The following is a 26588-nucleotide window of genomic DNA, read 5'->3' as shown; positions in this document are numbered from 1 at the left end:
AGGATAGAGAGGGGCGTCGCAGTGGTGTGGGGGGTGGAGGATGGGACCTCTGGGGTGTGAAGTGGTGGAGGCGCTCCAGCCCTTGCTGGGGAGGGGGGGGTGCTGTTGGAGGAATGGAACTGGGGAATGTGAATGCAGTCCGGGGGGATGGTATCAGGACTGTCCCTTTGTATGTCAAAGCGACAGTAAAACTCGTTCAGATTGTTGGCTAGGCGTCGGTCGTTGATGGAGGGGGGGGGCTCTGGGTTTGTAGTTGGTAATCTGTCTCAGTCCCTTCCAAACTGAGCTGGCATTGTTTTCTGAGAACTGTTGGCGTAGTTTCTCAGAGTACAGTCGTTTAGCTGCTCTCACCTCCTTGCTAAATGTGTACTTTGCCTTTTTGAGCCTGTCCTTGTCCAGAGATGGGGGGACTCGAGTCGATGATTGACTCGAGTCCAACTCGAGTCGCCAGATTTGTGACTTGTGACTTACTTGATTAACATTAAGAAAAGACTTGACTTGACTTTGACTTGACTTTCCTGACCTACGACTTGACTTGACTTTTGCCATGTGACTTGCCAAGTCACATGAAAAACCTGTCCAGTGCGTGATCAGCAGAGATGAAGAACGGCACTCAGACCAGCACCGTCCCGAAAATCATACATTTTGGATTCAAAGATTATCAGACAACACCAAATAAAAGAGGAGCGACATGCAACATCTGCAATGTTAAAATTACGGATACTGCAAGCACAACGTCGAATTTCATCAGACATTTCAGGACAGCTCATAAAGAAAGGTGAGTAACATGGTGTAACGTAGGTTAAAGCTAGATGGATTAATGTCCTGATTATTATGTTGCTTCTTGGCTGCTGACATCAGAGATACTACTAGGCTAGTGGATTGATACGTTAATATTTTTATCTTATCAATGATTTTTTACTTTAGCTAAAAAATAAAAAGCGGCAAGTAGCTGCAAGCGGCGCTAACGTAGAGTAACGAGTAACGTTAGTTACACCGCGGTTGAATTGGTTTGATATTGGATATTATGAATTCAACACCCATAAAACTTGTGATACATACCACGGATTTTGGTCAAACCACCTGTGATGTGTTCATGGTCATCTAGACTATATATCACAAAACAGTAATTATTAAAAAATCATATAAAAAAAATCATATATATGGGCTGATTTAATGTGGTTTAATGAATTCAACACCCATAAAACTTGTGATACATACCACTGATTTTGGTCATATTGCTTGTGATGCGTTCATGGTCATCTAGACTATATATCACAAGAGAGTAATTATTATAAAATCATATTATGGGCTGATTTAATGAGGTTTTCAACACTCATAAAACTTGTGATACATAACACCGATTGTTTTATGGGTGTTGAATTCATTAAACCACATTAAATCAGCCCATATATATGATTTTTAAATCAGCCCATATATATGATTTTTTAATAATTACTGTTTTGTGATATATAGTCTAGATGACCATGAACACATCACAAGTGGTTTGACCAAAATCAGTGGTATGTATCACAAGTTTTATGGGTGTTGAATGTCGAATATCCAATATCCAATATCAAACCAATTCAACCGCGGTGTTAGTTACTCTTTAAATACCTCTGCCTTCCTCTCTGTTGGCTGTTGTTTTGCATAGCCCTTTGTGTGCATCAATTAGTTTCTTTCTCTCTTTTTTGCGTTTGCAGCCTTGAGTTTTAAACATCAAAACTGCATGCCTAGAATGAGGCTATATGTATTCAAAACTTTATTTTCAGACATTATGGCATGGTTTTGGTGTTTAAGCTCATTGATGCAAACACATTGATGCAAACACATATGATCAAAAAAAGAGCTAATTAAGGCACTAAATTAGACTTAACATAAAATAAGTACAAACGGGAAGAAAAACAACTGCGTACATAAATAAACTAGTTCTCTTTTTTTGACCATACAATGCATTTGCATCCCTGAGCTTAAACACCAAAACTGACTAGTGTGCTTATATCTATGTATGCATACAATGAGGCTATATTAGAACTTTACTTTCAGATGTTATGACTCCTTTGTAGGCAGTAATAGCAAGCTGTGTGCAGCGAATACATGAGTTTAAAATATATATTTTCACCCCCCTCTGTCCCATATGTCTAGATATGACGAGTACCTTCGCTCAAAAGCAGCTCCTACGACAGACTCGAGTCAGCCCCAGATCTCCCAGTTCATCACAATCAACAAGCAACACTACACTTCCAGCCATCCCCAGCAGAACGCCATCACACGTTCAATACTTTCAGACCTGGTTATTGATTGCAGCTTGCCGTTGTGTATCATAGAACACCCAAGTTTCCGGCGCTTCATGTCTGTTGTTGACACAAGGTACAACCCTGTAAGCCGAAGAACTCTTACTTCAAAACTGGATGGTGTAGTGCTGGAAAAGCAGACAAAACTAAAGAACAGTCTTGAAAATGCTGAAAATCTATCAGTCACAGTTGACATATGGTCAGATCGGAAAATGCGGGGCTTCCTAGGAGTTACTGCTCACTGGTTGGATAATGGAGAAGGTGGAATAGTCCTGAAATCTGCTTTGCTGTTTTGTAATAGGTTCAGGGGTTCCCATACAGGGGAAAGAATAGAAAAAATCTATCACTGCTTTTTATATTCAACAACTTGTGAGAAAACTAATGCCTGTCTCAACTTCACCTGTTCTACAATGGATATAAATTTAGAAATTATCCTCGTTCTTAATAGCCATTGTTTCCCATGGTGACCACTCTTAAGTAGTTTCTCTCCCCCTGTGTGCACGGGTACGTTACAGCAGCTGATCTCAGACACCATGGTGTTTTGTTGAATTAAGCACATTCTGTTACAGTGTTTCTTTTTACATACAGTAATGTGATGGTGTAAGTAATAAAAAGCTGTTTTAAATTCATTCATGTTGAGCTGATTCATTAACTTATCAGCTTAAAAAAAGATATTGACTCTGAAAAACAGGTTTGGTGAAATACAGACATTTAAAAAAAACGAATGACTTGACTCGTGACTCGACTTGACTTGCTTGACTAAAGCTCTGCTTGGACTTGACTTACTTGATCCTCCTATAGGGACGACTTGGACTTACTTGAGACTTGAGGGCTAAGATTTGGGACTTACTTGAGACTTGCATGTATGGGACTTACTCCCATCTCTGTCCTTGTCGCCACTCCTGAACGCTTCTTCCTTCTGCAGCCGCAACCTTCTGAGCTTAAAAGAGAACCAGGGTTTGTCATTGTTGTAACTAACCCTGGTTCGTGTTGGAATACAACTGTCCTCACAGAAGCTGATGTAAGATGTCACAGCCTCTGTGAGCTCGTCCAGGCTGCTGGTAGAAGTCCTGAACACAAATCAGCCTTTAGTCACCTCGTCTTCACACTAATTCACACAGGAAGATTGAATTTAATTCTAAACAGTTACACCACAGTTATTTACTCCAATTCCTCATCATTTCACTTCTTATGTTACAAGACAAATGAATCATGTTAACTAAAGAAATCACAACACTGAATTTTCACAAATGGCAACTTTATTGTTAAAATATATAAATAAAATGTATGCACTATTGCTGGCTCAAGGAAGGACCGCGCGTCTTCTGAATGTGAACAGCTCCAGGTGCTTGAAAGATCTGAAACCACAGAAGAAAAATGTATTACGGTACTGCCCGGAGCCGGCCCCCCGGATTCGGATCTCCAGGCTCGGAGCTCCGGGTTCGGAGCTCCGAACCCGGGTATGCGGCGCCGGGGCTCCGGAGCTAAGCTAAATACTTAGCCCATGCAAAGATCATACAAATATAAATGACATAAAAAAACGGAACTTACCGCTGACTCGTGTGCAGTTAACGGGTCCGTGCTGTGGGATCTGATCCTTTTATGAGGGTAAATGTCAATGCAAAACCTAATTTCTACTCTCCCTCGCTGTTCAAACCGGTGGAAAACAGTCACCGCTGCTGAACAATGGCGGAGCCCCGGCCGGCTGAGCTGGTTGTGGGCGTGGTTTCAGCAGCGGAGGAGACTGAGGGCGTGGTTTGCATTTTGCTTACGTAAAGAAAATGCACAAATCGAAATGGCCCGTAGAAACCACATGACACTGGGGGATTCAGTCGGGCGGGGGAGAGCAGACCTTGCAGATTTTCATGGGGTATCATCTTTTCTGTGTTGGCAGGGTGAGGGAAGACCACTTTATATATGTTAAAACAAGAAAAAACTTGTTTTTCATAATACAAGGCTTTCACGTGACGTCACCAAACGCGAGTCGCCATTACGGAGATATACCCCCCACCCCCCCAGACCAAAACAAAGCCAGAGCGTATGAGAGACTGCACATTTCTGCTCCTTCATAAAACGTAATCACAATCCGCGTGGAAAATGGTCAATTATTGCCGTGTGTACGGTTGTACAAATCGGTCTGACCGAGAAAAACACCTGGAGTTTTACAGACTTCCAAAAGTTATCACAAATCAGGGAGATACTTGCCGAAACTTATCAGAAGAAAGGAGACGTCTGTGGCTTGCTGCACTGAAACAGAACTTCACGGGCAAGAATCTTGACAACATTCGTGTTTGTTCTTCACATTTATTGTCAGGTAAGTGAAAAATAAATATAATAATATAATAATCTACTGTGTATTTAGCGTTATTGCTCGCCATGATTTATTCATTTCATAGCCTTACAACAGAGTTTCTCAAACTAAATTTCTAGCACCCTACTCTGCCAGTGTACAAATGGGGGTCCATTTGGTAAAAAAATGAGGTAATTCACGATGTCAGGATATTTAATCGTTGGCAGAATAGTCGGGTCATCCGTGGTCCACGTTGTTTGCTCCAGCTCGTACGGATCATGGCCACCTAAAAGGTTTAATTTCTCTTTATACCTCGCCCTTTCTGGAGGACCAAGTCCTTCCCGGTATCTGGTATCTTCCCCACGTTTTGCCGAGGTTTTCCGTGGTTTTGACATGGTCAAATTTTACATGTTAGCCGCTTTGTTGTTGTTGTTCAACCTCCAGCCCTCCACAGCCTCCACTCTGCCTACAAATAATCCCGCCGCTATGGCTGCCGGGTCGCGGTACCGCCCATTTCGTGACGTCGGTGAAAACCCTCTATAGGTCCCCTTTAAATGCCATAATAGGTCTCCTGCAATATCGAACACTAATTACATATTATTTTGGATTTAATGAATAATGGATATAATATAAAATATGTTACCATATCAAGGCCCAGGTAACTGTGCTTTTGATGCTCCTACAGATTTGTAATGTACAGGGTTTATTCTTAAGTTGGATATTCTTGGAATTTGGTTACATTCCACCAATTTGGATGTGAAGGTTTCACTCAAGTGGAGTTGAACAAGTGTGTTCTGAACAAGGATATAAGCACTGATCAAAATGATGATCACTTATGATCAAAAAGGGGCGGGGGATCTGAGGACTTGTGTTTTTGCACAGTTGCACTTTTTGCACACTACTTGCTCTTGCACATATACTGGACTTTTGTTTTTAACTGTTTTTTTTTAACAACTAATCTACTCTGCTTTTTTAACTTAACTCTTTTTAACTTATTTTAACTCTTCTTAAACTGTTCTGTTGCTAGCTGACAAACCGAATCTCCCTACGGGGACAATAAAGGTTTTCACTCATTCATTACAGCAGAGACTGAAACAAAATGCCAGAGTGCTTTAATCTAAATACAGATGGCTACTGTAAATAAATAAATGAAAAGGCTACTTAGCATTACATTAATTCACTCAAACAGACTCAAACACTGATATACGAAGCTATTTTGGTCACTTTCCACCATATCTTCAGATGTACATCCTTTAAAATTGTAAGAAACGTTATTGCCTACACTTCAAATACTTTTGAATCATCTCTAAAAGGTATGCATTGACTTTTTTCTGGGTTTAAAAGGGAAGGATTCAAGGATTGAAATATACTTATACACACACTATTACCACTCATTTCATGAAAACTCACAGATGAAAGAAAAAGAAGAATATATTTTATTTCTAAATACCTTTCAAAGCTCTCAGATATCTTATGAATAAAAAAACATAGCTAAAATAAAAATCCAAACATAACCAATATATAACACATATAACACAATACTATGGAGTCCTTAAGAGACAAGTCATTCATCACAATAAAAACACAATATAATATCAAGCAAGTATATATATAGTAATATAATAGCAAGAAGTCGATGTTGTATCATGAATAAACTAAATAAAACCATTATTAAGCATAAACATTGTAAAAAATATTTGGAGCCAATTTTAAGGAGCATTATTTGGGGGCATTAACAGGATCAAGGTCCGGGAAAGATGAGAGCCGTGGTCTCACGTATGTAGTGCCGTCGTCCAGCTCAGATAATATCATCCCAGGAGTTTAACCAACCTTCCTCTTCAATATTTTTCGGTGGCACAATGGCAACACAGTCCTGTCCTGCCCCGCCCCATCACTGTCCCAGGAGGTGATGGCGTTGTTAGGTTCATTTTCCTTCCAGTAATTTACATCCACCTTGGCACCATTTCCATTGACCCAAAGGAAGGCGTTCTCTCTCTCACCATGTCCTGCAGGCCGATCCACGCTGAATGGAAATTTTCTTGAGGATGTATATTTACGTACTGGAAGGTCATTGTAGCAAGGCTAGTGCTACGGGGGTCGACCGACAGGACAGAGGACACAGGGTTTAGTGCAGGAACTCTTTATTTCACCAGACACATGTGCAGTCACCCTCAGAAGCTTCCTCCAGCAGCAGCCCCTCTCTGGAGTGCAGCTGTTCCTTATGAAGCTCCTTATGAAGGCAGGCAGGGTGGAGAGGTTGATTGGGCCCACCTGTGCCCAATCTGCTGCTCCACCCTGCCACACACCCCCCCATCGCCAACCTCAGGCCGGGGACCATACGGCCTAACCAACTGCCCCCCCCCCCCCCCCGGAGCGGGAGAGGAAGCCAGGAACCGCCATCCGAACCTCTGGGCCCTCCAGGTTTGGCCGACCACCGGGACCGATCGAGAGGTCGCCCTCGGCGTCGGGCCGACCGCCGAGAGGGCCGCTCTCGGGACTGGGCCCAGGGTGGCCTCGGGCCAGACGGCATCCGCGGCCCTGGCTGGGGTGCACCCAGGACCACCCCCTCCATGACGCAGCACTGCTCCAGCAGCTGGTCCGCCTCCGGAACCGCCTCGGCGACCGACGGCTCCGCCTCGACCTCCACCTCCGTGACCTCCGCCTCCAGGACCGGCGCGTCCAGGACCGCCGAGGGCCGCCCCAGACGGTCCTGCATCGCTCGCCTCACGTAAGGGCATGTGAAGGAGAACTCTCGCCACTCGCCGCATGTCCGGGTAGGTGAAGGTGAAGTCCTCCGCGAGCAGATTAGGCGGGCGACCCCACCCTGCCTGCTGCTGCGCTGCCAGCGTCTCCAGCGCTGCGATCTGCCGCTCCGCCTGGCTCTGGATCAGGGTTTAGTGCAGGAACTCTTTAGTTCACCAGACACACGTGCAGTCACCCTCAGAAGCTTCCTCCAGCAGCAGCCTCTCTCTGGAGTGCAGCTGCTCCTTATGAAGGCAGGCAGGGTGGAGAGGTTGATTGGGCCCACCTGTGCCCAATCTGCTGAGTGGCTGCTTCTCCACCCTGCCACAGTCAAGTAAGTCATTTTTTTTTTCATATCGGACAGGAGAAAACAGCGTGAAGCATGTTCAACCCAGGCATGCAACTTAAGCACTGCAGAGTGTTTTTGTTGCACAGATTCCAGAGGAAGGACAGTCTGTTGGAGGACAAGATTGAATGTTGTTTTTATTTGTTTCCTCCAGTTGCGCAGAAGTTTTCTTTTCATAGATGAGGCATTTGGATGAGGTTATATTTGTCCAGAAGTTTAGATTCACCTTCAACTCTTTGTTCTCCATCTGATACTCTGATTTTTCTCTCAAAGTCTTATTCAGTAGCTTGCTCAACAACAACATATTTTCAGCTGATAACAAGGTAACATTGTGCAAAGTTTCATTGGGAAGCACCTTCAGTTGGAGGATCTCATTTTCCAGTAAACTTAAACTTTATTTATTTATATAGCACCAACTCAGTGTAAATGCAACTCATGGTGCTTTACATACAAAATAAAATAACAATCAAAAGTAAAATTTAAAACATCCCATACGACCCCACCCCCCACGCATACACACACCCTCACTCACACTCATACACATGTGCATACACTCACACGCCCACACACACAGTAAGTGGACTGGTGACATGGCTTAGCACTAACGATCCAGGTGAGGAAAACACTACCTATGGGTGGCCGTCCCCACCGAGAGGCTCCACCGACCACGACCACAGGGAGCATCGCCACAGAGACCCCCCCAACCCGGACAGACCGGGACAGACCCCACACAGAAGGTGGAGTCCCACCCCCAGCTACCCAGGCCTGAGGGACCCCCATGACGACACCCCCATGGGCCCCCACTTTTCTCAGTATGGAAAAGTTTTGATAAGATGAGTTCAGAAGTTGTTTCAGCTCCTTGACACTTTGTTGGTTTCTTGTCTGAACAACTAGGAAGCCAATTGCAGTCAAAAAAAGAATGATGAAGATCAAGATTAAACAAAGTTGCCATCTGGATCGCAGTATGTTAATGGCGCCAGGCGTTTCTTCTCTTACTGTTTGATCTTGATTACCTGAGGCACTTTCATTCCACCTGAAGACAAAAAAAAAAAAAAAAGGATAAAACAAATATTGCATTGGTGCACCCAGATGTAACTGAAAACATTCAAATGATCATTTCAATTTGTTCGGTTGAAAAGAATTGATTGGATTTGGGATGACCCAACATGATGATACATTATCAGCTCTCCATCATCACAAACAATTGTTTGGTATGATGGTAGTGTCCATCTTAATCAAAGTTCTTCTTCTTAGAAATGTGATCTCTCTTTAATGTTTATACGGATTTCTAATTGCGTCCTGGTTAAAACCATCTCATGTTCTGAAACTGTGATCTTTTTCTTTTCTTTAACCTGACATTATAGATCCTGTCTGGGATAGGTTTTCTGAAGAGCAGTTTTAAAGCTTCCGTTTCCTCCTGTCGTGCTGTGCCATGATGCAAATGGGTAAAAAAAAAAACAGACCCAGCTTCTGGTAATCAAAGTTAGCCATGAGGAGGAGCTACAGAACTTCCAGCAGGTAGACTCACGTTGCAGAACAGCGCTGCAGAGGCGCTCCTAAACGTAAATGCCACACAGACATGTACATACACACGCACATATACACACACATAGACATACACACTGGCTTGTTCACCTGCACGCTTGCTCTGTAGTTTTTGGGGTTAGTTAGCGGTAGCTTAGCTCAGACTGTGTTCAGATCTCGAGATTTGGGTCGATTGCTGCTCGTGTTTTGGTCGGCTCCGTGTCGGTTTTGTGTTTTGGTTGTGGTTTTTGTTGCAGGTTTCCAGTGCTTGACGTGAGGCCTCCGTGTGTTCCTGCTTTAGGTTTTTACCGGCATGGTATCAACCATTAATATGTGTGCAGACAAGGTAAAAAAAATAAATAAATAACGTTCTTACCGCTGACTCGTGTGCAGTTGGTTTCAGCAGCGGAGGAGACCGAGGTGTGGTTGGCATTTTGCTTATGTAGCGGGTCCCGGCTGGGCCGCTAGCAGATAAGATAATCCTGGAACAGGAGTACTGGAAACACACAAATAAAATTAGTCTCCACCACTGCTCATTCTCCAGTCCAACGGATTATATTTATTCATATATTTTTTTAACTGTTCACTGCACATCCTCCTTGAACCGCCACCTTACTGTGGTGGAGGGGTTTGTGTGCCCGAGTGATCCTAGGAGCTATGTTGTCGGGGGCACTTTCGCCCCTGGTAGGGACTCCCATGGCAAACAGGTCCTGGGTGACGGGCCAGACTAAGAGCGGTTCACAAGCCTTTCATGATGAAAAAGAAATCAAGGACCGTTACGTCGCCCGGATCGGCGTCACCGGGGCCCCGCCCTGGAGCCAGGCCTGGGGTCGGGGCTCGTAGGCGAGCGCCTGGTGGCCGGGTCTTTGCCCGTGGGACCCGGCCGGGCTCAGCCCGAAACGGCGACGCGGGTCCGCCTTCCAGTAGGCCCACCACCCGCAGGAAGGACCATGGCAGGCCGGTGCATTGTGGGCTGGGTAGCAGTCGTGGCGGGGTGCCTCGACGACCCAATCCCTGGACCAAAACCCTCACAGTGGGGACATGGAATGTCACCTCGCTGGGGGGGAAGGAGCCGGAGCTTGTGCGTGAGGTTGAGAGATACCGGCTAGAGATAGTCGGGCTCACCTCCACACATAGCTTGGGCTCTGGAACCCAGCTCCTTGAAGGGGGCTGGACCCTCCACTACTCTGGAGTTGCCCAGGGTGAGAGGCGGCGGGCTGGTGTGGGCTTGGTTATAGCCCCCCAGCTCAGCCGCCATGTGTTGGAGTTCACCCCGGTGAACGAGAGGGTCGCTTCCCTGCGCCTTCGGGTCGGGGATAGGTCTCTCACTGTTGTTTGTGCCTACGGGCCGAACAGCAGTGGGGAGTACCCGGCCTTCTTGGAGTCCCTGGGAGGAGTACTTGATAGTGCTCCAACTGGGGACTCCATTGTTCTACTGGGGGACTTCAACGCTCACGTGGGCAATGACAGTGATACCTGGAGAGGCGGGATTGGGAGGAACGGCCTCCCCGATCTGAACCCGAGTGGTGTTTTGTTGTTGGACTTCTGTGCGAGTCACAGTTTGTCCATCACGAACACCATGTTCAGGCATAAGGGTGTCCATCAGTGCACGTGGCACCAGGACACCCTAGGCCGGAGGTCAATGATCGACTTTGTTGTCGTTTCATCTGGCCTTCGGCTGCATGTCTTGGACACTCGGGTGAAGAGAGGGGCTGAGCTGTCAACTGATCACCACCTGGTGGTGAGTTGGATGCGCTGGCGGAGGAGGAGGTTGGACAGACCGGACAGACCCAAACGGATTGTGAAGGTCTGTTGGGAACATCTGGCTGAGCCCTCTGTCAGGGACATCTTCAACTCCCACCTCCGGGAGAGCTTCTCTCGGATCCCGGGGGAGGCGGGGGACATCGAGTCCGAGTGGACCATGTTCTCTGCCTCCATTGTCAACGCGGCGGCTCGAAGCTGCGGACGCAAGGTCTCCGGTGCCTGTCGTGGCGGCAATCCTAGAACCCGGTGGTGGACACCGGAAGTACAGGATGCCGTCAGACTGAAGAAGGAGTCCTACCGGGCTATGTTGGCCGGTGGGACTCCTGACGCAGTAGATAGGTACCGGCAGGCCAAGCGGGCCGCGGCTCGGGCAGTCTTGGAGGCAAAAACTCGGGTCTGGGAGGAGTTCAGGGAGGCCATGGAGGAGGACTTTCGGTCGGCCTCGAGGAAATTCTGGAGGACCGTTCGGCGCCTCAGAAGGGGGAAGCAGTACTCTGCCGGCACCATTTATGGTGCTGGTGGGGAGCTGTTGACCTCGACTGGGGACATTGTCGGACGGTGGAAGGAATACTTTGAGGATCTCCTTAACCCGACTGACATGCCTTCCACTGAGGAAGCAGAGGGTTGGGGCTCGGAGGCGTGCTCATCCATCACCCAAGCCGAGGTCACCGAGGTGGTTCGTAAGCTCCTCAGTGGCAGGGCACCGGGGGTGGATGAGATTCGCCCTGAGTACCTCAAGTCTCTGGATGTCGTAGGGCTGTCTTGGCTGACACGCCTCTGCGACATTGCATGGAGGAAGGGGACAGTACCGCTGGGGTGGCAAACCGGGGTGGTGGTCCCTCTGTTTAAAAAGGGGGACCGGAGGGTGTGTTCCAACTACAGGGGGATCACACTTCTCAGCCTCCCGGGGAAAGTCTACGCCAGGGTACTGGAGAGGAGATTACGGCCGATAATCGAACCTCGGATTCAGGAGGAACAATGCGGTTTTCGTCCCGGTCGTGGAACACTGGACCAGCTCTATACCCTCCGCAGGGTGCTCGAGGGTTCATGGGAATTTGCCCAACCAGTCTACATGTGTTTTGTGGATCTGGAGAAGGCATTTGACCGTGTCCCTCGTGCCATTCTGTGGGGGGTGCTGAGTGAGTATGGAGTCCGGGGCCCTCTACTAAGGGCTGTCCGGTCTCTGTATGATCGAAGCAGGAGTCTGGTTCGCATTGCCGGCAGTAAGTCAGACTTGTTCCCGGTGCATGTTGGACTCCGGCAGGGCTGCCCTTTGTCACCGGTCCTGTTCATAATTTTTATGGACAGGATTTCTAGGCGCAGCCAGGGGCCGGAGGGGATCCGGTTTGGGAACCTCAGGATTTCATCTCTGCTTTTTGCAGATGATGTTGTCCTGTTGGCTTCATCAGACCGGGACCTCCAGCATGTGCTGGGGCGGTTTGCGGCCGAGTGCGACGCGGCAGGGATGAGAATCAGCACCTCCAAGACCGAGGCCATGGTTCTCGACCGGAAAAGGGTGGCATGCCTTCTCCGGGTGGGTGGAGAAGTCCTGCCTCAGGTGGAGGAGTTCAAGTATCTCGGGATCTTGTTCACGAGTGAGGGAACAATGGAGCGTGAGATTGACAGGCGGATCGGTGCAGCGTCCGCAGTAATGCGGTCGATATCGGTACTGGACCGTCGTGGTGAAGAGGGAGCTGAGTCGAAAGGCGAAGCTCTCGATTTACCGGTCAATCTACGCCCCTACCCTCACCTATGGTCATGAACTTTGGGTAGTGACCGAAAGGACAAGATCGCGGATACAAGCGGCCGAGATGAGTTTCCTCCGCAGGGTGGCTGGACGCTCCCTTAGAGATAGGGTGAGGAGTTCGGTCACCCGGGAGGAGCTCGGAGTCGAGCCGCTACTCCTCCACATTGAGAGGAGTCAGCTGAGGTGGCTTGGGCATCTGTACCGGATGCCTCCTGGACGCCTCCCTAGGGAGGTGTTCCAGGCATGTCCCACCGGGAGGAGACCCCGGGGAAGACCCAGGACACGCTGGAGAGACTATGTCTCTCGGCTTGCCTGGGAACGCCTCGGACTCCCCCCGGAAGAGCTGGAGGAGGTGTCTGGGGTGAGGGAAGTCTGGGCATCCCTGCTGAGGCTGCTGCCCCCGCGACCCGGTAACGGATAAAGCGGGAGAAGATGAGTGAGTGAGTGAGTGTTCACTGCAACAATTAATTATTTCTGTATTATGTCTGCATTGGTATCAACCATATTTATGAAACATTTCCAGGAAATGTATATCTTAGTTTTTCTTTAAGAAACAAACTCAACAAAATAATCAATATCCTTTGCATTAAACCAAAGACAAACATTTTTCTTTGTAATCATATACAATGTCTATCACTAATCATTTAATCTCATCAATCATGTACACTCTTTTCTCAAACACACATCACTAATCATGTAATCTGAGCAATCATGTACAAACTTTTCTGGAGCCAAAATAAATAAATAGAAAGTACATGTAATCTAGAGTACTAGAGAGTACTCTAGTACTCCAATGTAATCTAGCTGCAGCGCCATCTTCACATGCTCAGTTGTCACGTTAGGATTCATTGTATTTACATAGTTACCGAACTCGTAATTTATCGACTTTACGTCCGGGGTTTTCATATTAACTTAAATACATCTGAGGTCACAGCAAAACATAAAAAACCAACCTGGAAACACACAAATAAAATTAGTGACACCGGACCACCACTGCTCACTCTCCAGTCCAACGGATTATGAGTTTCCCGTCCTGTCGCGCTGTGAAGAGTCCCGGTGGCGCGGGCCGGGGCTGGTGCTGCCACCCTGTGTCCGTTTCTGGTACTACAAGTCCTTGTGTGTTTCTTTCTTGTTCTCATTTTAGCAGGATGAAATAATAAAATAAAAAGATACCAAAACCAAAGACAGCAATAAACCAAAAAGTGACTTCAGCGGAGATAAAACAATAATAATAACAATAATAATAATTCTACAAGAACACTTTTGTGAGTATCACACTTACGTAACGAAAATGCACAAATCTGAACGGCATTCCTCCTTCTCTGAGTTGTCAGGGTGAGGGGAGACCACTTTATATATGTTAAAGCAAGAAAAAACGTGTTTTTCATAATAGGTCCCCTTTAAGGCTTGAACATTTCTATGCATTTCTACCACAGATGATGGTTTTAGACGTGGACGTGGTGCTGATATCAGTATCACGTTCTCGTGTACTTGTACTTTTCCGGGTTATCTTGCAAGGTTTTGTTTATAGAGAACATGCAAACTCCTCTAAGAAAGGCTCTCGCTGCACTTTGAACTGTGAACTTCTCGCCGTGAGACACTGGTGGTAGACATGACCGCACAACCTTGTACAGCAGCCTCTCTGCACATAGTGATCCCCTTTTCCCCTTTTTTTGTCCTGAAATGTTGCAGAAGACAGAAATATTTTTTTAATGCTTTTGTATTTTAATGTACACAAACGGTTTTTAATTTTATTTATTTATCTAAATCCAAGTAAGCAGCTGGCATGGCGTCAGGGGGGCCCTCGGCGCCAGGGGCCACCCATTTAGCCACCAAGGTGGAACTGACCATCTCATGCGATAACCTGATGGACATGGATGTCTTCTCCAAGTCTGACCCTCTGTGTGCCGTGTACATCAACACGTCAGGCTCCGGGTGGTATGAGGTCTGTGTCGGCCCACCAGTTCAGCCTTTTTTACCGCTGTGGCAGCAATGTGACGTGATATTTAATGGTGTCTTTTGTTGTCGTTGTTGTCCTTGGAAAGTAGTTTGGGCGCACGGAGATGATCCTGAACTGCCTGAATCCAAGGTTTGCCAAGAAGTTTGTCATCGACTACTTCTTCGAGATGGTGCAGAGGATGAAGTTCTGTGTCTATGACATCGACAACAACACCTACGACCTGGGCGATGACGATTTCCTAGGCGAACTTGAATGCACTCTGGGTCAGGTGAGCGTTTCCTTGAAAAGTTTTACATAAGAGCTTGTAAAACATCTTTTACTTTTCTACTGTACCTTGATGTCGTGTGTATTTGCATCCAGATTGTTTCAAACAGGCACATGACTCGACAACTGTTGCTGAAAAACAAGAATCCTGCAGGACACGGGACCATCACTGTGAGTGCACTTGTTCAGTTAGAAGATACTTGATTTATTACTTTACTTTCTATTATGATTTCATGCACTTACAACTTTTAAGCTACGTTTCTCTATGTTGTATTATGATCAAAGCAAGAAGTTTTATTTTTTCATGTCTTTATTTAAATGTGGAGTAGATCTCTGCTGAAGAGATAACAGACAACAGGGTGGTGAACTTTGAAGTTTCAGCCCGCAGGCTGGACAAAAAGGTGAAGAAGAGTTCAGTACTGCCTGTAGTTGAGACTAGAGACTTCTTTATCTGCAAATAACTGTTTGGATGTGGTTGTTCAGTTTCTGTGGTGGTCCGATCCTTTCATGGAGCTCTTCAAGCGTACTGAGACCGGATGGCAGCTGGCTCACAGGACAGAGGTACGCAGATTCAGGCCTCCGCATACGTCTGATTATCAGTGATTCAAACTCATTTATCCACGTTGTTGCAGGCTGTGAACAACAACCTAAACCCCACATGGAGACCCTTCCGCATCTCAGTGCGAGCTCTCTGTGGAGGAGATGTGGAAAATCCTATAAAGGTCTTTTTTTTTTCTCATCTTATGAAATGTAACCTACTAACATTGTTTGAAGAATGCTCTGACCTTTGAAAAGCAACCGTTTCTTATTTATTTCAGCTGTTCCTTAGTTTTTTTTAGTCAGCATGTTTGACATTAATTCTCTCACACACTAATAATTAACTCAGAAATTACATATTTTTCTGTTCACCTTACCATGCCATCAACCTTGACTCAAGGGAGTTCTTGTGACCCGTCAGGATAAGCAGCGTATGTATGCATGAACCTATATAATAACAGCACTGCCACAAAAAAGAATACATCCGTGAAAGAAAAAGAAAATAAGTGAAGAAATGCAGACAAAAATATAAATAAATGAGGAAATATGAAGAAAATGAATGAAAAAAAAGTCTTGTTTTTAAATGTATTTTATGCATTTTAAAGGAACTGTACTGGTTTTTCTTAAACCATGCACCAAAATCACATTTTAGTCAAAGTTGAGCTGAAAAATATGAAATATAGAAAGACAAATTAAAAGTTTGATTTTTTTTTTTATTTGCTGGTCAAAACAATTGGGTGACTCTTCAGTTGGGAAACTCTGTCAGCGTCCAACCGAGAGCAAAATTATCTCTTAAAAATCCAGCCAATATAACCAGAGCAGCTGCGACCTGCTGGCCTTTTCTTCAACAAATTATTTTTATTTGCAGATTTGTTCTTTTGTGGCACCCATTTGATTTACTTTTACTGCATTTATTCTGAAAACAGTTATGTTTGTGTGATTTCGTTGCAGTAGGATTGAGCTTTTTATTGATTTAATGCAAAAGAAAACCAATATTGAAGCTGATATCAGGAAATGTTTCATAGAAAGTGTCATTAATCAACCATCACTTACTCATCCTGTCCTCGTACGGGGGGGACTGCCGCCGTTTTTAGGTAATCTCCGCTTGTGTCCTCAGGTGGACTGCTACGACCGCCGCGTCAACGGCTCTCACGCCCTGATCGGGAGCTTTCAAGCCACGCTGTCGGAGATGCTGCTGGGAACACACATTTCCCCAGTGAGACCTTGTCTTTTCTGTGCTTTTTATTTGGCTATACTGATTTTATCTGACTGACATAAATGTGACTTCTGTTCTCAGGCGGAATTTGAATTCGTGAACCCAAACAAGTTGAAGAAGAAGAACTATAAAAATTCTGGAGTTATTTGCATAAAACACTGCAAGGTAAGCGTTAAAAACTCAAATAAAATCAGATTTTACATTGAGTTACTATATATATATTCATCAGTGGTTGACAACCACAATAACGAGCGTGTGTTGACTTACATGTTTGTAACAACATACACCGTTCAAATGCTGCGCACGTGAGAAATGTGGCCTTTCCTCCTTCAGATGGAGAAGGAGTACAGCTTTCTGGATTATATAATGGGAGGATGTCAAATCAACTTCACGGTGAGTTTGGAAATGAAAATGAAAGTCTCTCATGTGCATCTGGTGAAAAGTCCTCCGAGTTGTAACTATATCGTCTCTCTGAGTCGTCCCAGATTGCCGTTGACTTCACAGGCTCCAACGGGGATCCAAGCTCTCCTCGCTCGCTCCATTATATCAACCCCGAGGGCTATAATGAATACCTGACGGCCATCTGGGCAGTGGGTAATGTTATCCAAGACTATGACAGGTAAACTCAAACCGAGAGGCCGGCAACACAGTATTATCTTAACATAAAGTCGAAGGAGAGTTAACACACACAGAACCACTGAAAACCCAAACACGGTCTCTTTACTGCAGATATCAAACTACCATCTAGTCACATTAGTTGTACTGTTATAAAAATATGGACAGCAGTTGTTTTGGATAACCCCTACTCACTACACTGATCTGTGCAAAGACTTAATGTGAGTAAGAATCGTTATCAGCTTCTGAATGTAAACATCCTTTCACTGGTAGTTTATGAGGGAGTCCCTTTTATTTAACAATGCACTACATGAAAAATAATTCAATAAGACACGCTAAACCCACACATTTATTCTCTCTTTCTGTGCAGTAATAAGATGTTTCCTGTGTTTGGTTTTGGAGCCAAAATCCCTCCATCTGGGCAGGTACCGTATATACCTCTTAAAAAATATATATATATATCTTCCCACGGTTACTCAAACTTGATTAAAATCCAATCTACGCAGCAATACCAATTCTGATCACACGGGGGAGCATATCACAAGAACAGTCGGTCCCTGTTGTAAAACACATCAAAGTGCTCCTCTAGTGCCACAAAGTATTATGATAAGATGTGCTGGATCATCTCTACTCAAGAACACGGGATCATCAGCAGCTCTTTTGTCAACACAGCAGAGCTGTGTGCCCCCGTGTGGTCAGAAGTGGTACTGCTGCATAGAGTGGCTTTAAGAGTCTACGTTATATCAGTGGTAACCATTTAGTACCATAGTAAAGGTTGAATGATTGAATGGTTGTTGCCAGTTTTAAGTTTAAACTTCAAACAGCAGTAAACTACCCATATGAACATCAACTTAGATTTGACTGGTCAAATTCAGGTCTGTTTGTTTTGTGTAGGTTTTCGTTTCAAGATATTTTAAAGTTTATCTATAAATCAACACACTGCAGAAATGACCTGTGCAGGCTGTAGCCCTGGGTTCATCTGAAGACAGCTGGGACACACAAAGCACAAAGCTTGTATCTTCCACATTGACAGCTTCTTTTGTAGAAGTTCAACATTTCATTCATATTTTAAATATGTACCTGTTTAAAAAATGTAAACATCCCAATCATTCAGTCAAACACACCTGCTCCCCTTTCTCTTGCACTGTTCTCCTATAACTTGAATGGTCATGAATTGTTTTATGAAGCTTCTTGTAACTTACGACCCTGGCTACAGGTTTCCCACGAGTTTCCTGTCAATTTCAATCCAACAAATCCGTTCTGCCCAGGTAAGTTTCAGGCAGTTTTTAATTAAGTATTTGATTGTTTAGACTTGGTTCTGCTAAAACTTGCTGGTGTTGCTCTGTGGTCATGACTGTGTGGCATGGCAGGCATCGAGGGGGTGGTGCAGGCCTACCAGCAGTGTCTGCCTAAGCTGAAGCTCTGGGGCCCCACCAACTTCGCTCCCATCATCAACCACGTGGCCTGCTTCGCCAGACAAGCTCTCTGGCAGAAGACAGCCTCAGTAAGCAACAGGAGTATTGACACCATGACCTTTCTCATTATTTTACTTCAGTGTTTCAAATCAAATGAATAAAAGATATGTTTTGACTTCTAAAGAACAAAACAAAAATATTAGAAACTAATATGATAAATGCATGAGTTTATACAGGAACAGGCAAATAATCTGAGTTCATACTAGATCTTTGCAAACTTTATATCAATCAATGTGTCCTCCCTTCTTCTGTTCACATGCAGCAATACTTTGTGCTGCTCATCCTCACCGATGGAGTGATCACAGACATGGACCAGACACGCGCTGCCATCGTGGAGGCCTCCCGCCTGCCCATGTCTATCATCATCGTGGGCGTTGGCGAGGCAGATTTCAGTGCGATGGAATTCCTTGACAGCGATGACAAATTGCTGATTTCACCCACTGGAGACGTCGCCGCCAGAGACATTGTGCAGTTTGTGCCTTTCAGACAGTTCCATGTAAGCTGCTTCCCAGTGGCTTTATACCACTTAACAGAGAGAGAGAGGTGGGGGGGGAGTGCTACGTGGGGACATAAAAATAAACTAGAATTGCTCACGTTGTCGTCACCTTGTCATTGCAGGGAAGCAGTGTGGCCCTTGCCCAGAGCGTCCTGGCAGAGCTTCCTGATCAGCTGGCATCGTTCTTCAATTCCTACAAATTAAAACCTCCAAACATCTTCAGTGTGCCTGAGCCTTCATAGGACGATGGTCTGATTCCTCCTACACACCTGTACCATCTGTCTGGATCCCTCTACAATCCATTTATACATTTGGTGTTTGAAATGATGCAACGCTGTGCACTGTTGGTGCATGTTGTGGCAACAGCAACAGCACAATAAAAAAAAATACAGTGAATCTCAGACCTCAGAGTGGACTATGCAGAAACATCTAAGAAGTTCTTCTGTGACTCAGCGAGCAATCACAATCGGCACATGTTCATAAGAGACTTTTTCCTTCCTGTTTCTGTGTTAATGTTAATTATTTTTTTCTTATTTTTCCTTTTCCAGCTATATAACCTTATTCAGTCATCTCTATAGCCCTCTCCAGATGCATGTATGATCTTTGCATGTTTATGCAATAGTTTTCTGTCACTAACCTGATGAACATGAAGATGCTTTTCAGTGAAGCCGATGCTATGACTGTAATCGTGGTAAAAACATTATTATACAAGTGCTACTGAGACAGCGGTGCATTTTTGTGTGGCAGGGACATGTCACTGATGTATCTAATAATAAATAGTTTATGTGTGAATGAGCAAATGTGGCTTCCATTGTGCAGTTCTTTTTGTTGTCAACAAGTTCCTGAGAGCATTGATCTCTACTCTGATCTGATGTGACTGCTTCCCCCAAAACACTGACACACCACCACCCTGAGTGAGCTGTTCACCGGTATAGTGTATCGGTACATCCCAGATGCATCTATATCATCCAGATTCTCCATCTTTCTCTTAATTAAACTTTATGTCACTATATATGTCGCTATATTCCCTGCACCACCGAGATGGGTGGAGCAAAGCTGTAACACGATTACAAAATAAGCAGAAGCGAGGAGCGTTGTGGCGTCATGACTCCAGTGCACACCTTAAAGTCGCCACAATGATTAAAAATAAATAGAATAAGATTAAGAAATCCTTGTGAACTGTATCCACGTGGTGTTTGAAGACCCTTTAATACACTAATAACATTACATTACATTACAGCGGAAATGTCAAACTTTGAGAACAGAGCTGATAAACAAAATCCAACAAGACAACTGACAGGAACTGCTCCCTTACTTTGCTCCCACTTGAAGTATTTGAGAAGAAGGAGGCCTTCGTGCAGATCATAGATGCAAAAATCAATGTCGTTTGACAAGACGTGACGCTTTTTGTTAGAGCTGGGCCGGCTGGGCTTTCCTCTGAGCGCACAGCTGCAGCCTGTCAGCTCATCAAGAGGAGAGGTTAAAGAGCGGGGCTGCCAGTAATTTGGGGTTTGTTCATTGTTAGCTTTGTTTGGTTACCGGTAGTTGTTTGCTGGTTGCTTTTTTCACTGTGATTTTCAAGTTCCCTGTGAGGAAGATTTTTGTTCCCTTTTGAGGAAGGAATTATTCTCTTGTACATCTCTCTGTGTTCACTGTGGGAATTTTTTTGTGTTTGTGTTTGCAATTAAACCACGCCATGTTTTTGGCTGAGTGTAACCCTGTCTGGTGTCGTGCGCTTGGGTTCAAAGAAAATAAATCCACACACTTTTTCTTATTTGCTCTCCGGGCAATCGTCAGGTTGGACTTTCTGGCGAGCTTCTTTCTTCTTCGGTCTTAAATTTCCATCCAGAACCACATATGGTGTGATGCGACAGCTTTTCAGAACATCAAAGAATGTTGCAACTCGTTCTTTAAATGCAGGATCATCTCCACCACGTGACATCTGTGATTTAAAAACCAGCCTAGAATTCAGTCAAAAGCAAGTCAATTGAGGATTTGAGAAAAGAAAATGCTTTTCTAAAAGGTGTAATGGAGGATGTACAAAAAACTGATCTCCCTCACCTCTGATAACAATGAAATGAATGAAAGAGACATTACTAGATTTAGGGCCAGTCCCAATACACCCCCTACCCTTACTTTTCAGCCCTACCCCTAAATTTTGCACGTTCCCGTGAGGGTAGTGGTGTCCCAATTACTCTTTGCATGTAGGGCTAGTGTGTATGAATCTAGCCCTTCAGAGCGAGGGATTTCAGATGCTGACTCGCTGACCGAGGGCTAGATAAATTTCCCAGAATGCTTTACGTCATCATTTGCAGACTGAATCAAACAAAAAAACATGGCGGACATTTTTCATTTTTAGTGAATAAAATCAATATTTTAAGTTAGTTTCTGCATAAAAATGCGGTTTGATTACATTTCTAGCGAGAAATATATCTTTTACTTTCATAATATTCACTCAGTGGATGTACATAATCACTTGCTTGCCCGTTGTTGCGAAGATCATGCCAGAATAAAGGCTGATTTATGGTTCCGCGTTACACCAATACAGAGCCTATGGCGTGGGTTACACGGCGACGCGTCGATTTAACGCAGAACCATAAATCGCTGGCGGCTCTTCTCATCCCCGAAAACATCAGATCAAATTTCTTAACAGGCGTTATTTGGATAAACTGAGCCCAGGTTGGGGATCTTAACGGTTACTTTTACGCATGAAAAAATATTAAAACTTAATAAAGTGGCATATTAACAGCGCTACAGCGGAAATTAAAACAGCTTTTAGCTCTCTGCTTCCTGATATGGTGTGACGTATGTGCAAACGTAACTACGCAGTCGCTTACGTACCCCAACGTAAACCACGCAGTGACGTAGCAAGTGGTGTCCCAATCCTTAGGGAAGATTACAAGGGCCCTACGCCTGTGGCTTCATTTTTAGGGTGAAGTGGTAGTGAGTGAGGGCTAGTGGTAGAAAGTAGGGTGAACGTTGGGATTGGCCCTTAGAGTGTAGGGAGATGAGTAATTTGTTCTCTGGCATCCGTGAGGATAAAGAGACTTTATGTCCAACAGCCCCAAACTTTCTCCTGAAGTTGTTGGAGACATAACTTTCTCCATATGAAGCCAGGAAGCTTCTTTTCACCCATAGCTTATTCCAGCATGGCAAGTGTGCCCTGCACACTGCAGCTTTTGTCTGGAAGCAATCCCTCTCCAAAACTCCTAAGTTGGGAATGGAATGCCAGAACAAATGTGTATGTGAGGGGGGCTGCACTAATGATGAAGAGTGAAGTAGCTATGATTTCATACTCTGGGCTCAATAAGCGAGGCGATAGAGGCACTATTGTAGGTGTTGAGTGAGTTTAAATATGCACAGCTGATGTTTTTTGTGTTATTTTAATAAAATCCTATTCTTTTACGAAGACTTAGTTCATCTTAAGCCTGAATGAAGGCCACTGCGCTCACCCAATGAGACTGACACTACAGTGATAGTGATCTGTTCAATAAACAGAAAATTGCATTCCTTGGGGGTCAAAATATGGGTCTAGAGCCCTGTATAATCCTTCTGTGACTTAATTCTAGAGAAATTGAGTTTTTTGTGCAAAAAATGACCTTGAAAATTGAAATTGACCTTCAACATGACCTTGAAATAGTAAATCTATCTCAGAATTGAAATCCTAGCACCATGAAGTAGAGAAAGTGACAATATACAACAATCTAGGACTAAGAAGCTGAGATATGACCTTTGGTCTTTTAGGCGGGAGCCATTTTGAATTTTCTGCCAACCGACCACTAGGGGGCCGTCCCAATTTGTTTGCAGTGGTTTTTGAAAACCTCATGTCCATAACTAACACCATGCCAAATATCAAAAACTTGTCACCAAGTGCACGATTTTCATGAATTCCCTCCCAGCTACCAGAGTTCACAGACTGGGTAGACCTGTAGAAGGAAAAACCTGCCCAATAATAGCTCGGTTTGAACATTACAGAAAATGCTGGTGAAGAGTCGTGGAAAGGAACTGAAAGGGACCTCTCTTTGGCTAAATGACCATTTCCCTGCGGAGATCAATGACAGGAGGAAAAAACTGCTGCCCATCATGAGAGAAAACAGGGCCTTGAACCACAAAGTGGCTTTAACTGTTGATAGGCTGTACATAATGGCTGTATTGTGATTCAAGGATAATCCCCTGGCTCTTTTAGAATTTGCATTCCAGTTTTTTCCCTCCATGTTTTGACTCCATATTGCGATGACCACTTTAACAACTGATTTACCCTGTATTAAGTTGGGCCTTCATAAGGGCCTGTTGTTAGCTCATGTAAATGTATGCAGCTTGCGTAATAAGCTCCAGGAAGTGGAGTGTATTTCCAGAGGTAACTGCAGTAACATTCTTGCTATTTCTGAGACCCACCTTGATGATGTCATTACTGATTCTGCTGTTTTTATTGAAGGGTTCACAATTTTCAGGAAAGACAGAAACAGGTTTGGAGGTGGAGTAGCTATCAATGTTCAAAACCATCTACCTGTTAAAGTACGTCATGATCTAATGGAGGAGGGTATTGAAGCTAACTGTGTGCAAGTTTACTTGCCTCATTTGAAACCGATTGTTGTATGTTGTTTTTACAGGCCTCCTAGCGCTGATGCTCTGTATATGAATGGATTGCGTGAGATGTTTGATAAGATATCAGATGTAAATGGAGAGATTTTCTTACTAGGTCATGCACTAACAGAGCCGGTGTTCTGCCAATTTCTGCTGCTTTGCCAAAAAATGCTACCTAATGGTTTTCTACCTTTTGTAGAGCTACAATTTTACTGTTTTACTCCCTAGCCCACCTCCTTTTCCCCCAAGTGGTCCTTGTCGCTTGCCAGGCCGCAGTGTCGGCGCCATGGGGGGGCACCAGGGGGCAGTGCCCGCTTACTTCAGTCACTGTGCCCCCCCACTTTTCTTCTTTGGCGGTAAACAAATTTCCCGAAAGCAAACTATTACGAAGGAGAGATTGCGAACGAAAAAGAGATTGCGAAAGGGATTTATGGTTCCGCGTTACACTAACGCAGAACCTACAGCGTAGGTTACGTAACCTACTGCGTCGCTGTTACGGGACGACGCGCGCCATACGCCGTATGCTACTCCGTCGATTTTACGCGTAACCATAAATCAGCCTTTATTCACCGCACTATACCCGCCCGTGTGCGCTCCTGAAAGAAACTCCTAAAAGAGTAAAGAGACAAGTAAAATATGGGTGATTACTTGTAATCTTCCTAAGTTTGTACTTTCTAAACAGAAAACAAGCTTGATATTGTGATATTTAAATGTTCTTCTATTTTCTTCCTGCGGCTCGCGTTGAAAGCTGGTTAAAGCACTGTAAGAAACAGTCATGGATGAGGCTGATCCAGTTAGTTGAAATGAGAAGTTATCTCTATGATTCCTCCTCATTTCACTACAAAAACCTCAATAAAGTGACAAAAAGAAATACTATTATATAGGTCCCGGAACATCGGGAGGGAGAGAAAAGGTCCTAAGTGGGGGGAAAAAACGAACAATTAATAACGGCGCATGGTGACGCAATCAACAGCGAACAGCGTGGAGTGAGCAGCGTGTGGTGTTACAGTAATGCAGCAAACATGTCAGCATGTCAGATCATTACTGGGATCCAAAGTCCAGCTCAAAACGGCACCGCGTCGCGCTGCGCCGCTCGCAGCCAGTATGGACAGTGCAATAAAAAATAAAGCAATGGAATTGTTTTTGACGCTGACGCTCGCTCGTGTCGCATGCAGTGAGGACAAGGTGTTGTGATTTGATTTCTCCACATGTTTAAGACAGATTATTAGGAAAGCAGGGAGAATGCACTTTTTTCTTTAAAATGCTGTCCTACACGACTGATTTGGTGCCCGCCCTAATAAGCCTCGTGCCCCCTCTGAATATTTGCTCTGGCGCCGACCCTGCCAGGCCGTCATTGTAAATAAGAATGTTATTAATTACCTGCCTGGTTAAATAAAGGCCAATGACTGAATGAATATCAAATAAAGCGATAGAATTGTTTTTTTCTTTTTCTTTTTCTTTATCGTATAATGTTCACAAAGTGTAATGCAATTCATGTCATGGGTAGTGTATTTTGAAGGATCAAATACTCAACATCCCATATTATCCATTTTACATAGTGCAAGAAATCATGGACGTGGCAATCAAACTTTGAAAATCCACTGTGCGTATGCGCAGAACCACAAAGTAGCATTTCTCGGCAGGTAGCAAGGATTGGCAGAACACCGGTCCCAAGGCATAAGCGAACTAATGCTGCTTAGGGCCCCGTGACCACTAGGGGGCCCCCAAAAGTTAAAATAAAATAAAAACGGTATCTCTTTTTATGTGTGAGTGATGATTCATACATTATTAAAGGTATGTTATTGTACAAAAACACAATAATTAATATTACTACATAAACAATATTATGTTAACAGACTAGAGTAGATACTGCTGCTGGCATATTGACTACTGCCTCTCAGCTCCAGAGCTCCACTGGTTCATTCAACCCTGCATTGCTCACGGCACTTCGCATCTGAGGAGTAGGTTGAAGGCCCACCATGTCGCAAAAATTGACTTTATTTGTTTATTCTATTTATTAATGTCTGTTTTTGTTTATTTGAATGTATTCTTATATGGAGAACATATTGATGAGGTACTGTTTATAAGTTGAGTGATTTTAATTATAGTTCTAGTTTTTGTAGTACTTTGTTGTTGCACTTAATTGTTGTTGTTCCACTTCAAATTGTTGTTGCACATTTCTGTTGCAGTTTATTTAAAACCAAAAATAAAGTAGATAACTTTTACAGTAAATGGTTTATAAATTATCTATTGGATTATTTTGTTTCTTTCAGTCGGCCTACACTGTAGATGACACTCAGTATCACACTTAGTACCATATCACTTTAAATATTAAATTAAGTGTAAATCAACCCCAGGCTGCTCTTGTAGCTGAATTTGCTCCCATTTCAGATTAAAAACCATAGATGGGTAAAAACATGCCAGGCTGACAATAGGATGATGGAACTGTGCAGCTCTCTGACCTTTTATCTGTTGATTCTCTGTGTGGCCAGTAGGGGCCACACAGAGCTGGTGCTCTTCATAGGTAGCTCGTAGGTCGGTGTCTCCACCGCTGACTAATCTGCTGTAGCTTCCATGGTCTTACAGTAATCACTGTGGATAACAATCTAACTACAACAAAAAGTTCTTACGTCTAGTTTTACAAGTGTATTTGTAATGCCAGGGAAGAACATGAAATAAGTTAATAGTAGGTGTGTGAATGATCAATAATCAATTATTATTGGCAGAAATAGAG

At 44.3% G+C, this 26588-nt stretch overlaps 1 protein-coding gene across 2 annotated transcripts; it reads left to right on the top strand.

Annotated features, from left to right (window-relative positions):
• The first annotated feature begins 9092 nt into the window (after nucleotides 1-9092).
• LOC133423138 (copine-3-like) lies at nucleotides 9093-20063 on the top strand. Of its 2 annotated transcripts, none has more exons than XM_061713281.1 (16): nucleotides 9093-9190; nucleotides 14482-14652; nucleotides 14756-14935; nucleotides 15028-15102; nucleotides 15261-15332; nucleotides 15415-15492; nucleotides 15564-15653; nucleotides 16586-16684; nucleotides 16766-16849; nucleotides 17018-17077; nucleotides 17170-17303; nucleotides 17670-17724; nucleotides 18516-18567; nucleotides 18670-18803; nucleotides 19037-19270; nucleotides 19393-20063. In XM_061713281.1, exons 2-16 carry the CDS (start codon nucleotides 14494-14496, stop codon nucleotides 19510-19512), a joined length of 1626 nt encoding a protein of 541 aa, XP_061569265.1. In that variant the 5' UTR covers nucleotides 9093-9190; nucleotides 14482-14493; the 3' UTR covers nucleotides 19513-20063. The 2 variants fall into 2 exon arrangements, with proteins under 2 accessions (XP_061569265.1, XP_061569266.1); XM_061713282.1 differs by lacking the exon at nucleotides 9093-9190 and adding an exon at nucleotides 9214-9234.
• The last annotated feature ends 6525 nt before the right edge of the window (nucleotides 20064-26588 follow it).

The sequence above is a fragment of the Cololabis saira genome, chromosome 22, assembly GCF_033807715.1.
Source record: "Cololabis saira isolate AMF1-May2022 chromosome 22, fColSai1.1, whole genome shotgun sequence".
NCBI lineage: Eukaryota > Metazoa > Chordata > Actinopteri > Beloniformes > Belonidae > Cololabis > Cololabis saira.
The sequence above is the reverse complement of the archived record's forward strand: the minus strand, read 5'-3'. Positions and strand labels throughout refer to the sequence as shown.